This window comes from Nyctibius grandis, chromosome 9, assembly GCF_013368605.1.
Source record: "Nyctibius grandis isolate bNycGra1 chromosome 9, bNycGra1.pri, whole genome shotgun sequence".
NCBI lineage: Eukaryota > Metazoa > Chordata > Aves > Nyctibiiformes > Nyctibiidae > Nyctibius > Nyctibius grandis.
The window spans coordinates 15,463,046-15,478,501 of record NC_090666.1 but is presented as its reverse complement, the minus strand read 5'-3'; the positions used below and the strand labels follow the sequence as shown (position 1 = coordinate 15,478,501).

The 15,456-nt window shown below is 42.4% G+C and overlaps 1 protein-coding gene across 7 annotated transcripts in view; it reads right to left on the bottom strand.

Annotated features, from left to right (window-relative positions):
- The window catches only part of LOC137667328 (neurabin-2-like), a 43,103-nt gene extending 28,522 nt beyond the window's left edge, over positions 1–14,581 (bottom strand). For 6 of the 7 annotated variants that reach the window (XM_068408039.1, XM_068408045.1, XM_068408042.1 and 3 more), the window contains exons 1-3: positions 14,374–14,486; positions 11,963–13,834; positions 216–348 (exon numbers count right to left, since the gene is read on the bottom strand). In XM_068408039.1, coding sequence (XP_068264140.1) covers positions 216–348; positions 11,963–13,579 — 1,750 coding nt within the window. In that variant the 5' untranslated portion in view covers positions 13,580–13,834; positions 14,374–14,486. Of the gene's footprint in view, positions 1–215; positions 349–11,962; positions 13,835–14,373; positions 14,487–14,564 lie in introns of those variants that run through there. The other variant, XM_068408041.1, reaches the window with a different exon arrangement.
- Between the last annotated feature and the right edge of the window lie 875 nt (positions 14,582–15,456).

Sequence of the window (15,456 nt, the reverse complement as noted above, 5' to 3'; positions counted from 1 at the left end):
GTAACCCTTCCTAACTTCAACTAAATACGACAATTTGCACTTAGCAGAGGCCTGTCCAGTTAACATTCACTAAATTCAACAGAACTAGCCACAAATGAAAGCCTGAACACACATTCAAAAATTCAAAACCTACATTCAGGGAAAATACAGTTTAAAATTGTTTTCTCTTTCATGTGTATAGTATCTCTTGCAAATATTCAAGGTTTGATTTGCACCTTTTTCAATTTCCACAGGAAACACTTCCATTTTTTCCACCCTTTTCTCAAGTTCATACTCAGCTGAGGCTGCCACAGGGTCAACTTCTTCATTACGTCTATCATAGTCTTCATTTGAGTAAGTACTGAAAACCTAAGAAAGGTAACAGAAAACTTTTTTTAGTTCTTTCCCACCCCCTTCCAAACATGATATATTTGAAAGAAAACCAGTAAGGAAATTAAAGTGGTATTTTTAGAGATCTCATTTTCTAAACAACCATCAATTTAATAAATACTGCTGCTGTAAGACAGTTTCCAACTTGCACAGAAGTAATATTTTAGAAGTTTCAAAACAATTCTTTAAACGTTTTTGTGTTGTAAACGCACCAAATAGTTAAAAGAAATCAGTCAAGGAAATTAGTCATCTCCTCTTTGATATAGTGTGACTTTGTTTTCTTAGGACTACATTCCCCCAAATCCTATTTCCTCTCTTCTTCCCTCCCCCCACACCATCTGCCAATTGCAGTGCTTCAAACATAGCTTTCTGATTTTGCAAGGGAATCATGCAGTTTCCCAGGAAAAGGAAATGCCTTGTTACATACATTACTATTTTTAGTAATCACTCCAGCTGAATTTCTGAACTGTTAAAAATAATTCATGTTGTTTGTTTATCTTTTAAGACAGAAATTAGAAAGGAAGAATGAGTTACATGTAACAGGGTTAATTTTACTTATCACTGTGTTCATTAATTGTATTTAAATTCATAAGTTAGGGAAAAAAAAAAGAAAAAATAATGCACCACCCCCCATTTAACTGAAAAACAAGGTTTATCTGCTTAAGTTTTTGCAGGCACTTAGTGTTTTACTCAACATCACTGTAAGACAGAAAACAGTTACGGATTGCAGCTGCAGCAGCCATCTCCCTAATCAAGAACATACAGTGCTGACACAATTTACACTGGCTTACTAAGTTTTTGCAACTTTCGCATTTTCCCACTAAGACTACCTAGACAGGTAACTGCAGTCATGTAAATAAGACAGAATTAACTGTAATTAGCTGTAATTAACATTTTCCCAGTGAATTTACATCCGCTAGTAGATGGTGTTAGCTCTGCATGGCAGTAGCCTCAGACACAGGAAAATGGTCATTGAAACAGATTACCAAAATGCAACTAATGTAACTCGGTATTTCCCACAGGGAGCTTGCTGCTTCACCCCCTCACTACAGCTGGAGGACAGTTTCACAAACTCTTTGCCAAATCCTGCAATACAGCTACTCCAGAAACATGACATGGCCATATAGTAGTCCAGTAAGTAAGCAGGATTAGATCCACTTGGCTGAAAGCGAAGAAACCAACCCACTCTCGGGAGTCTTATGTTTCCCCCAATAAAAGTACCTTCCTGAAAAGTTGTTCTTTCTAAGCTTGCATAAAGGTAAGCAAACTAACAAACTCCTTTGGACTATCACACAGACACCAGTAGGCAACAACAAGGGTTGCATTTACAGTATCTGTCCTCCACAAACTTTACAGAAAAATCTGCAAAATAGACAAAGAAAACCATCTAAATGGTCTCAAGTATCCTTATTCTATCACTATCAGGAAAAGGTGGCCAAGTTCTTTAAATTACTACCCACACCCCCAAATCAGTAACTAGGATATGAAGCAGAAGCATTTCATGAAGCACTATTCTCCCTTTGAAACAAGACCAGTCTAGTTTGGTTCCTTTCCAACCCAACAGAATAATCAATTTCTCTGAAAACAGAGTCAAGTTATAATAAGGTTAATTTTAAACTACTAATAAAAAGGAAGTTCATGAATGGACAAATGATAACTTGTTAATGAGAATATTTGAGTTCTTGAGAACAAATCAAATACTGGGGCATGAAAAAAATCATGAAAGAGCAAAATGTGGAGAATGGTAGTAGTTCATTTTGGAGAAACAACTGTATTTTCTTGATTGTTTATAACTCAGCAGTCTAACTCACAAAGCAGAAGATGACACAAGTAGTCACTACCTACTGAAGAATTACATTAGCAAAGGGATGACCACTTCCTTACACAACCATTTATAAAGCACTGGAAATCTGGGGGAAGCAAAGTTGCACCATCATAACAGCATTACATATGCTGCAAGTCTTAGGCTGCCAGCACTAAAGCATCTCTGGAATTTCTAAAAATTATTCAGTATTTTCCCAGCTTGAAAGTAATAGTATTGTACTTGAGAGTCTCATGGAATTTGCCCATTTTGACACAAAATTGATCATCGGAATTGATCATCTGCCGGGAGTGGATCACAGAATTTAAAATCAGTGGTGGCTTAGACTCCAGTGATGTTTATAGTTGTTACTCATAAAATAATAGCACAAACATATCTACGCAAATGAAGATAACTAATATTTATGCACACTAGCTTTTTAAGAAAAAACTATCTGAAATCAATTCTGACTATGCCCCTAAGAGACAGAAATCATACTTTTCTCTTAAAGTGACAGATAGCAAGTGTGTAAGAACACTTAGGTAATATTCTAGAAACCATAACCTCACGATTAAGACAAGATAGACCCATTTCAAAATAGTAAGAAACCCCCTCCCCAACTTCAGAAAGATAATATTGAGGAAAAACATGAATTTACAAAGAATAGAGGAAAAGCAAAACCAACATATAACCAGCAGCCGAACACTTCAATAACAAAAACAAAAGCAAAAGCACACTAAGACAACTATGGCCAAAGAGTCCAGGGCAAAGGACAGAAATTTTTATTGTGTACATGTGGAATCATAATATAGTATTTGTCTTTTATGAGACGGAAACAGTAAAATTGTTGATACTGACATAGAAAACACAGAACTGCTCAGCAAGTTTTTCTTGCCAAGTAGCAGAAGTAATATTAAACACAGTTAAAATGTGGATAATAAATAATGTAAGTTACAAGTTACACAGTTTAGAAGATTGATGAGAAAGCTAAACACAGTTCATCCCTGCACTGTGTCTGGCAGGGTTTAGTCACTGAATCAAACGCATTAGGGACGAAAGAAATTCTAATCTTACTATTTAGAAGCCACTGCTAGCCAGAGATCGTAAAATTATTAGTGTGCAAGTGATATTTTTAAAAGATAAGCTTTAGCAAACACAAGTTATTGTCTCAACACAGGAGAAACCAGATGAATTTTACTGTGGAAACCATGTGAATTTTACAAGCCTTTTACCATAGCTTGTTATATATCCAGAAGGTTAACATAACATTAATAACTTCTGGATCCTGTCAAGCTAATAAATGATGAAAAACCCTGCTATCTGAAAAAATAATTTCTTTTTACACTCAAGACCTCTTTTCTTCAGAATGAACAAAAAGAATATGAATCAAAAGAGTTCTAACAGAGGGCTGAATTTTTAAGGATTATTTTAATTAAATTGTTAAGATACATAACCAGAAATTTTCAAATACATACTTAGTCCTTGGACAGGAAATACATTTATTTGGAGACAGAACAAACTGCATTCTTCACACCAGGAAAATTAATCACTTTTTGAAGTCAAAACTCACTTTGCCTCCTTCTATGAAGATGCTAATATCAACATCATCAAGATCAGCACTCAAAAAACCCAATGCAGCCTACTGTCTAAAAGATCCTACCATTCAATTCCCGTTACCACACAGAACTAAAAATCTCCATTACATCATCTTAATGCTATCACAGAAAACAGCATTATCACAGAAAAACAACGACGACCTTGCTTAATCTCAGCAGCACATAAAAAGCTCTACTTAAGAACTATGTTAGTTTTAGCAGAACATTAATTTTGTTAGAGGGTAAACACTGATTTACCACCTGTTTGCATGAAACTGCTACAGAGTTATAAAACACAGTCCAAAGACCTCCACTCCCATGTGCATTTCTAGTAGGTAGATTTGTTTGCACCTGATCAAAAGTAGAACACTACAAAAGTAATAAAACAGTAAGATTAAGAAATCAGTAACTGCCCAGAAGGGCTCCCAACTAATCCGAACAGAAGCAATATCAACCTCACTTTAAAATTCACCTGCACAGGCCACTAAAGTCACACTTAGCACCTGAGAGAGGCACTGAAGTGTTACTGACACCCCTGCCTGGGCACCACACCGAGCCATGACTACACCACGCGGTTCACATTTCTTCTGAAACACAGTTCCTACCTTGAACGCGCGAGTTTACTGACCCTCAATAAAGCCAAACATTCAAAACACAAGTTACGGCTCAGGGAAAATTAGCTAATAGTGAACAGTTTCAGCTTTTCAAATTAATCACCTTTGCAAAGCCCGGCAAAACGTGAAGTGCCCAGGCAAACATGAATAATCATTTGAAACAGTAGCACTGAAGTAGGACTGAAGTATAATGTACGCTTTACACAGTTTACTCTTACAATCTCTCTCTTCAGTTGAAGTAGACATCTTGTTATCGCCACCCACTCTTCCCTCTGTTGCTGAAAGCTACAGTTAGTATTTTATTACCACTACTTGTTACATTTTAAATGAAAAGTGACTATACCTAATTTAAGTCAATCCATGCTATCAAATCCTTTAATCAGCAAACAGAAATACCTTGCTTACTTTTTTTTTTAAAACACACTTTTACTCTTCTGCAAAAAGTATTCAGAATGGTTGGTAACTGTTAAACAGGTTAATACTATAAGCCATTACACTAAAAGTAGCGTTTTCTGTTACCAAACAGGTAGACAGGCAGGCTGCGCGCACTTACATACTTGATCCTGTAGCTCTGCATGACTTAATCAAAAATCCCAACCAAGTCAGTTTACATAAAGATGTAAGTGCAACCTTGCTTCAGATCTACAGTACAATTTCATATAGATAATTTCATCATAAATAAACCAGTTTTTTACCAGTCTCACTATTCTCTGCTTAATTCCCAATGAAACCAGTAAAATTTATTCTCTAGTTCTGTATTTCACTGCAGTAGCAAAGGCACTGGAGCTAGCTAGGCAGCAAGAAAGACAACATGGTATCTGTTGCAGTCAGGTTATGCTACCTATTCCAGGAGGAGAAACACTCTTTCACTTTCAGGTATTTCATTTTTAAATCCCAGTGAAAGAAATACTGAGGATGGAGAAAAGCATCCATTCAGATTCGGTGCACTGATTTTATTTAATTTCAAACATTCAGAGTAGAAGTTGAGAGACGATCCACATTCTCCCTCCGTGGAAGTAGAGCTCCACTGTGACCTAGTTGTACTCCACCACCATCTCTGTTGAGGTGTCACTGCTCTCTGATTGACAAAGAGACTACAAAGACTCCAAATAAATAGCATATGACCAGAAGAGGCAAAAACTACTCACAATACCACATAAAGGGGAACCCCCCAAAAAATCTTGGCTACTGAAAGACTTTATATACAAAGAAAGTAATTCAATTACGAACATCCATAAGCTTCACAAGTGTCTTGATACCACCAATTTAAGCCTGGCAATCTGGAAGAATTTATGTAGTATTCACCAAAACAAAAGTCTTGACCTGACTGAATCTAAATAGCAAGCAAATTGGTAAGAGGAACTTCAAAATAATAACAATGGTCTCAAGATTACAAAATATATACTCAGATAATAAAGGCGCACTTCTTTTTACTGATGCCCTTCTGAGTGTTCACCCTCTCTTTTATGTCAGAATTATATGAAAAGGGATACTTTATTTTTCCCATCTCTCACAAGGTAAATTAGAAACATGTTTCAGCTACTGCCTGTTCATTCTTTATCAGTCTATGTTAAGTATTCTCAGGTGCTCATAACAGCAATCATCATCAAAAAGATGCTGAATCTTTCAGCAGCTTAACTGCTGAGCTAATGAACTTGTCTCCTATAAATCTGCTTAGCTTTGCCTACCTTCACCATCTCCTAAGTGTTTCTTCCGACTACATGTCCCATGAAACGCTCAAGTGCCTCCTAGTCACTCCCTTTCCTCCCTCCTCTTCCCCACAGCTATTCTCAGAGCAGAACAGCACTGGCTGGACATGCATAGTGATCAGCTAACGTGAAGTCAAAAAGAACAAGTAACTGAAACTAAAGCCGCAGCCCTGCCGTCAGTGAGGGCACGAATCTGCAACCCACTTTGATACAGAAGCTAATTTTCCTCAAACCAAGCAGTAATTTAAAAATACCGTTAAAGATATCTCTCTTTTCCCTGTCAAATCCAGGTAAAACTGCTAGGAAATTAGAAGTTGAGGGGACTGAAAAAGAATGAGGACGGGCAGGTGATAATGTCATCCTCACTGTCACCTCACCTGACATCCATAACCTCAGTGTTCTCTTATTTCTCTACAGTTTTATAGCACCATCAAGTACAACAAATAGGGCAGCTAGTATGTCATATAAGTGCATTCAGGGAATAATTCAGTTAGAAATACATTGGGATATTAATGTAAAGAGTCAAGCTGCTCCAGCAGTGAACCAGAATATAAAAATAAATTCTTTGCTTTTTCTGTTCTGGTTTTAGATTTCTGCTCCACAGCCCCATACCCTGGGCACTGGACTCTCATCCAAAGACTCCTGAAATGTCAAATCAATCTACCATTGTAAAACTTACATATCAAATCTTTCCTAAAAATCAAAACAGAAGATGTATGATAAAAAAAAAATGCCAAAGAAAGCTTGAACTGGAAGTGCTTCTTTCTGGTGAGCTGAACAAAGGTCACGGAATCAAAAGATAACAAGGACCAGAAAGGCATCAGAAATACTAGATACAGAACTTTCTAAAACCAGGTAAATCTACACGCAGAATTAAATGCATTTAGGCTTAATAAACATTTAATTTTTATGAAAATTGAAATTTCAGTAAGAGTTTAATCCTCAAAAAAAAACCAGACAACCCCAAAATTTTCACGTGTGAAAATATATACCTTCTTCCTACTGTTAATGTCCGCATTTTTAACATTTCATACTGTTAAGTTAGCCAGTAGGAAATGCCATACTCCCAGATGCAGGCAGAATAGAACAGGGTTACTTTTTGTGAAAAGTCACTGAAAAGTACCATGGAGAGTGTAAGTTTGATATAAAAATAAGACGAAAAGTTGTTTTGATATTAAGTTACAAACATTGTAACGCTAATGCAAGTGATAAACAGAGCTGCAAAACAATTAAAATCAGAGTTACAACAAATTGTCATTGCAAAAGATCCCAAACAAAGCACAATGGAAATAAATTATTTGTACCAAAAAAAAAAAGCAGATTACTTCCCACATACAGGTCAACTCTGTTTAAACCTACTCTCAAATTGAATCTCTGTTTTCCTAGATCAGCCTACATCCATGTCACATACTTGTTTCTTAATGCCACAGAAGTATTTTACTGAAGTGCTTGACCAATGGCTGACAAACCATCTATGCAGTCATCAGTTCTCTAATTACTGAAGAAACTCCAGGGTTTGGGTGTCTTCCACCAGTTAGCGTATTTTGTATCCCTTTCTGTGTATGATGTCTTAAGTATAGAAGTCACAGTTCAAACATCAGAGGAGGTATGAAGCTGAAGCACTCTTCTGCAACATTTTGTTGAAACAGTGTTCAGGAGACTATACACTGACCTAGAGAAATTATGCATCTCCTAAAAGTGGTAAGCATTTACAGATGTGCAGTTATATGGGAAATCTAATTTAAACGTATCTTCATTTACTGCTTCATTAACTTCCACAGTAAGCAGTTCTGTACTGAAAACACTGAAGAGTATGCCAGCCTGAACAAGATCACCGTTTGTGTCCCAGCTATACATAAAACAGCTCTATTTCGATGTGCAAGACAAATGGCAACATTATGAAGGATTTCCATATTCTCTCAGAAGCAGCTGGTACTTCGCTGGTTAGGACAACACACAAGCTATAAAACTGCTTTCAGTTTCCTTATTTAAGAAATAAGTTTAAAATTCTGCTCAACTGTGATGAATATAAAAGTAAAGCCTTTATGAAGGTTTGGGGTTTGTTTTTTGTTTTGTTTTTTTTTTTTAAACTGTGCTCTTGACTCAACCATCTTAAAAGAAAGTATTATTCACAAAAAGCTGGGAACAGACACTCCCATGCAACATAAACTGGATAACCCTGCTAATTAAACAGACTTATGGAAGCAAATAGCAGCTGTACTATCTTTTCAGTTTACCTGAGCTACAGAATTTCTAAGGATCATAAATCACTGCAGAAGTTAGTCACAGTGCTATTAAAGGTTTCAAGGACAAAGTTTGACAGAGCCAGAGGTAAAAACATCTCACAAAGTCAATTTGGAAACAGGCATTTGTTTCCCCAATGGAAACTTTCAAAATTACAAATGTCAAACAGCACTCAGTCATTACATTTATGTTAATTAAAGTCTTTCAAGGTAATCACATAATTGAAAGTTGAGTTTAATAACTACATTACAAAAGCAAAGTGAAATATAAAGGGATGACAACACAGTCACCTGATGTTACTTGCAGTGTCTATAATACTGATTGTTTATGCAGTTTATCCAGAAAACGTCAAGACAAAGACAAATCCAGTTCCCTTGCAAATACCTTGGACAGCTGAGCATGCTTTACATTCCTTACTGGCTTCATATGTGGCAACACGAGACTAAAAATAGCTCATGTACCACTACACAAACCCAGTCCATGAAGTTCTGCTAATAACTGTATGGTATCACTCTCTTCACTACTGTACGAAAAACAAGCAACTGGACATCATGTTCCTTAAGGTCTGCAGAGATCAAACAGCAGCAGGACTTAAAGTGGCAGTTCACCCACAGCAAGTAAGAAATCTTCCCAGACGTCATTTATCACCAGCTTCTACACAACTGAAACGTTTATTTTAAAAAGTCTAATCTATACTCATTTTCACAGGCACAGGGTAACACAAAATAATGGAGTATTTGCATAATTATGTTCCATATTTCCTGAAATTATTAGATCAAATTATGTTCTTAAGCCCTGCTACAGATGTCAACAATTATGGATCTCTAGCATGGGTCAGATGCAGCGCTAACAGTGTTAGCTACCTCATACATCCCCTGGGAGCTCCTCAGTCTCCTTCTTTTAGTCAAAAGCCTTGCCAATTTTAGAACTGACTAGAAACTTCCCCACAGAGATATTAATCAAGTGCTCTCTGCTGCTGCAGAATAAATACTGTTTTTAAGGTGCCTGTGTGTAAGTTATACCCATTACCTACACACATATCTAACTTCCCTTTTGGGTACATCAAGTACAATGGTCAGAGCTCCATCACTGCAGAACCTTGATGATCTGAGAAAGGGCTTTTTCTTGCCCAAACACCTGCTGAATGTTTTGAATTCTCCAGCTCTGGTTCTTCACAGACACCTGCTAAACAGCAACTGCAAAAGACAGAGATGGTTTCTTCATAATCACTAGAGAGGTGTAGAAGGAAAACAGCACAAATGCCAAGGCCAGCGTGGCCTCTCTCAGGTGCATCTCAGAGGAGGAGAAACACAGACCTTCTCCTCTAGTGGGTATGGATGTCTAGAATGACACTGACATTTCAGTCAAACTTATTAGTCTAAATAAAGCTGAAAAGAGAAGCTACTAGGATACACTTCTCACTATGGCACTGCTCTAAGCTGTGGTGGGGACCAGGAATAATCTTTTGCTACCACTCAGGATTTTTTTTTTCTCTTCCAATTTAAGATGCACCAAAATCTACGCATAAAGGCAAACAAGAGAGATCTTCTGTGAGGCAGAAGTGGGATTTTCTAAAAAGTTAATGAGCTATTAAAGGTACATTACTAAAAAAGATTTTGGGGAAGTGCAAAAAAAGTTGGAATTCTTTATTTTACAGAGCACAAAAGCCAAAAACCATATACCAGGGCTCATTCCCACTACGTATCATAGAAAATATGAAAAAAAAGGTGGACAAGGGGAAAGAAATCATTACTTAGGCATGAGGAACAGAGGGGGGAAAAGCTATTGAAAGTGACATACAAAAAGAGATCCCTACACCCATTACAAGAAAGATGAGTAAAGTTTCACTGAAAAGGGATAAAGGAAGGCCAGTATGACAAGCTTCAATTTTAGGGCCTTAAAAAGCAAGTTCACTGACCATACTGCTATTACGTACAGTTTATTCTGCCAATCCCCAGTGGGGCACTATGGCAAGAACTATGTTATTTTTAACGGAAAACTGCTAACAGTTGCTACTAACCATTCATCTCTCAGTCGTGTAATTGATAATCTGGTACAGGTTGGTTCCTGTGGCTTTCAGAAAAGCAGCTGTAATTGAACAGTGCTGGTTACCAAAAACGGAGTTTTGTCTACACGAGAGCTTCCATTACAGTTGGCACAGAGATTTCCGCTAATGCTTCGACCTAAGTCTGGGGCATAGACATAACAGAGAAGGCAGGAAAAGTCTGTTACAGCCACTGCTTCAGTAGGATTTCAGCAACGATCATTAAAACCCTGCCTACAGCAGGAAACCAGCAGTCACTCAATGCACACACATTCACAGTAGACTCTACATGGCACTTTCCTCAGATACTCGGTGCACAAATGTGAGGGAAAATGGACTGATGGCCCTCCGGCTCTCTCACAGCCCTCACCAGACTCATTATGCAGTTTCCAATAGCGGCACTCCCCTCTTTCAGTGCTCCAGGTTACCACTAAAGCAGCATCAACTACGAGCAAGCCATATAGTCAGCCTGTCTATGGAGAGACTATAAAAAAGCCACACGCAACAAAACTCATATTTTGCCACACCCGAAACATTTTCTGGGGTACAGCACTGGCATCTGTTTAGCAAACTGGGAAATTACAGCTCCCCGCTGCAGGAAGTACAGGAGTCAACAGAATTTTTACATCCCTCTGATCAGTAAAAGTGAGTCCTGACTCTAACAAAGAGTAAAAATTGTTTATTAAAGATTATATTTTTAATTCATGTAATAGTAGAAGAAGAGAAGTATGCTTGAGAAAGCCTGGACAGTTTTCCATTCCATCCTGGTCTGCATCTCCCAATTCTCCTCCCAAACTTTAAGAGGGACTAGAACAACTGAAGTGTGCAACAAGACTCTGGGTAAACACGGTTTGAGCTGTGGAATGACGTATTTTGTGGGTTGTTTTGGTGAGGGAAGATCAGACACCTAAATCTTTTTGTTAGTGTTGTAACTTACACTGCTCCTCATTATCCAGTCTACCCTGTAACTTCTACTTCTGCAACTTCATAACTCCAAAATGCTCATGTTACACTCCTACAGCATCTTCACCAAGCCAGTATAAAAAAACCAAACAAAATATATATGGGTATTATTAGAGAGAATTCTAAAATCTTAAATAACAGGAATCAGTCATTTGATATTTTCTCACAATTCTGAAAACAAGTCTGAAGTTGACTCTGAAGGTTTGCTATAGGGGTTTTTATTGTTTTGGGTTTTTTTAAACTTTTGTACAAAAAGTAAAACTGAAAAAATCCTTCCTAATACCTTGATTTTAAACAAATCAAGGCAAGTATTAAAGGTCATGTGTTTGTATCTATTACTAAAAGTTTAGTGTTACTGAAAATATCCAGTAGTCTCACATGTTTCACTATGCTATCTTATGAAGCTGCTGCAATTCAGAATCACTTGTGACTAATTTATAAATTTTCTGAACAAGAGAGAAGTTATAACTCCTCTCTTACTCAGTTTTGAATAAAAGCCATAAACTTACACTTTTTAAAGGGTTTTTAGAGCTTTGAAAAAAAACACCACAAAAATGTATTTCCTGGGTATTTTTGACTGCAAAACAATAAAAAAAAAATAAAGAAAATGCAAATGTACTTACTTTAATAGGAGCTGTTGAGAACTTGACTTTTCGGTCTGGCTCAGGATCTTCCTCTTCAGAAAGTCCAGGAAACTCCTCATATTCACTGTCATACACATACTCCTCCTCCTCCTCTCCCTCCAAAATTTCTTTACCTTCAGGCCCTTGGTTTTCTGGCTCTGTATCCCTGTCATCATCAAAAGGTGCATTTTCTATTCCAAAAGCACTGAAGTTCTTGCCCTGCTTTTCCATCACTTGCTCCTCTTCTTCAGTATCCCCTTCCTCCTCTAGAACATCCTGAACTCGTGTAACTAAACCATTTTTCACAGACATCCCATCTCTTTCTTCCTCCCGACTGGTCTCGCTGCTTTCCGTAATCTCTTCTACCACCTCCAAGGAGCAGTCACTTCTCTTCCCTTCCTGTACTTGATGTCTGAGCGGCAGATCCTCTTGAACAACGTGATCTTTCTCCAAACCTTCTTTTTCATGCCCTGAGGTTTCATCTTGTGCAACCAGCTCTGCGCAAGTCCCCTTCATGGGGGAAACCCGGGAGAGACCACTATCCAATCTCCGCTGAGCCTCCTGACCAGGCGTACTGCCCATATCCCACAGGCTTCTCTCAAGTACCAGTTGCTCTCTTTTGTCTTTTCCAAGTGCCTCACTCAGCTCACCTCTGAGGATCACAGGCACTTCGGTGGACACAGACTTCTCTGGACATCCTTCAGCAACAGCAGAAGAATCCAAACTGTGGTGGCCTCTCAAAGGGTCTTTATTCAGAGGACTATCATTTTTGGAAATTTCTTTGGGTTCTTCAGTATCACTGTCACCCAGAAAGCTTTCCAGCCTCCTAGAAATGGGCCCTGCATTCAGGAAGGAGGACTTGGAACCACTATTGGGGTGTTGTTGCTTCAATTCCTCTTTACCTTGATTTTCAGCTTTCTCCAGCGTAACTGGAAGACTCGCTTCTGTATTAAAACTGAACTGGTCCACCACATTGCTGCAATCAGAAGCTGAACTGCGTCTCCTCTTATCCTCACTTCTTTCACATTTGCTGGGGGAATACCTGTCCACTGAGCTCCGTTGTTTTATATTTCTCTCAAATAGTTTCCTGGTCTCTGAAAATTTTTCTGCCAGAGCAACTTTGTCCAAGTCTGCCTCATCATTGCTACGGATGACCTTGTCAGCAGCAGAAAGCACAGACAATGAATCCACAGGACTGCCACAGGGGCTGGTACTTGTGTTAAGAAGATTATTTTTTTGGACAATGAGGAAAGATGGGCTACCTGGAGAAGGTCCGTACTCTGCTGCCGTGGCCCGGCTGATTAATTTGGTCTCAGCAGGTGGACTGCTTTCACAAGAGGGTGTGGAAGAAGAGCCTCCCATTTGCAGAAACATGTTTTTGATCTTGTGTACTCTATTGCCATAAGTGGCAGCTCTGCCTCGACTGTGTGGGTCATTCCCCCCTCCATTGGAAGAGGTGCTTAGCTTCTGATGCAAGCCTGTTTTGTTGGAAGTGTTTTCAGAACTGTTTACGCCATCAAAAGAGCATTTGATAGCATGGAAATCAGATTTATAGGCATTTCGGTGTGGAGAAGCACTTCTTAAAGTTCTTTCCCCTTTGCCTTCGGTTTTCATCATGGTCAGAGAGAAACCTCCTGCGACTCCTTAAGAAGAATGGGAAGGACGACTCCCAGGCACAAAGCTTCCACCCTCCAACACCAGGCAGAGCAGATCCCACAGAAGATCCGAAAAGCAGCCTTTCACTCCGCCAGCCTCCCGGCTCGCCCTGAAATGGAGCGCAGGGGAGTAGACGTGGAGAGGAAGAAATCACAGCGCGTAAGTGGCCACGCCGGGTGTTATCCCCAGTGCGGATGGCGGTACCCGGAGAGCCATCTGCAGAGAGACAGTTAGTTTTCATCAGCTCGGGGCCTCGCCGGCGTGTGACACGAATCCGAAACTCGGGGCGGGAATCGCCGCCAGAGACCTCCCCGCCGGATAAAGCCCATTGTGTCCGCCGGGACGCGCGGCCCCAGCTGCTCCCCGCCGCCCGCCCGGGCACCGACCGGGCAGCTCCGACGGGGGATGTGGCGGCGGCGGCGGCGGGCGGACCCCCCCGCGCAGCTCCCGCCGCGCCGGGCTGCCCGCGCGCCTGCCCCTCCCGCCAACGGCTGTCCCGGGCCGGACGGCGGGGGAGGGGGCAGCGCCCGGCCCTTCCTGCGGCCCGGGGGAGGCTGGGCCCAGGCCGGACCCCGCCGCACGCACTGCGGCTCGGCGGGCCGGAGGGGCCCGGGCGCCCCCGCGCTGCCCGGAAGGGACGAAGACGCAAGTTTCGGCCCCAAGTTGAGGCTTCCCCGTGGCGGCGCCGCGGGGCCTGCGGGGCGCGCAGCGGAGCCGCCCCGGCACCTCGCCCCAAACTTTCCGAGCCAGCCTACCTGGGGGCGGGGGTCCCACCGGCTGCTTCCCCTCAGCGCTCCCGGCCGCCCAGCGGCCGCACACACCACGCCATCATTATCCGCCGCCGCCGCCAGCTGCCCTGCTTCCCTACCCCCTCCCCGCCGCTGCCTCCGCCGCCGCCCCGCGCTCCTCACTCCACCTCCCGCCCGCCCCGCTCGCTGGCTCTCACGCTGCTCGGCGCCCTCCTCCGCGCCGTGTCTCGGGCCCGCCCGCGCGCGCTCCCTCGCCCGCACACAAAGAGAGGGAGCGGCGGGCGCGCCCTTGTTCCTCTCAGCGTGGGGGAAGAGAGGGGCTGGGGGGGCGGCGGCGGGCGCGCCCGGCCTGAGGGAAGCGCCTCCCGCGCCGGGATATACCACGCCATGGCGGGATACGGGTTTCGGGTGATACCATGTCGGGGAGGCGAGCGGGCACGGGGCCGCCCGCCGCTGCCCGGTCCCCCCTGCCGGCCGTGAGCGCGGGGCGGCGCGGCGCAGCGCCTGTGGGTGCGGGTAGCTCACCGGCCCCGCCGCCGGGGGAACGACTGGGGACGCCGGGGCGAGTGATGGCGGTGAGCGCTGAGGGAGGGCCACGGGTCCCTGGAGAAACGTGAGCGCCGAGCTGCCGGCGCTGGGGAGGTGCGCGCTGTTTTCAAAGCCCGGGCGGGGGGCGCGGCAGCGCCGGCCTCACCGCGGAGCAGCGCAGTTCCCGGGTGGAGGGAAGGTCGCGGCAGCTGCCACGACCGAGGCTCTGACAGCCGGAAGTAACAGCGATGCCAAACATTCTTTTTTCCCTCCTTCCTTTTAAAAATCATGTTGTTTTTAACCCTTCCCGAACAGGCCAGCATCAAACCCAAGCACAGGCACAGCGCCGAGGCAGCTCCCGGCCTCCCCGCGGCGCCGGAGCGGGGGTGCGGGCGGGCAGGGCTGCGGCGGTCCGGAGGGGCCCGGGCCGTCAGCGCACACCTGCTGCCCGTTCCCTCTGCGTGGGGGACGGGCAGCGCCGTTTCCTACACTCTGCGAGCGAGTTCGTGGATACTTTTACATGTCTGCGCAGGGCGATGGGGCGAGGCTGCTGTGTTCCCT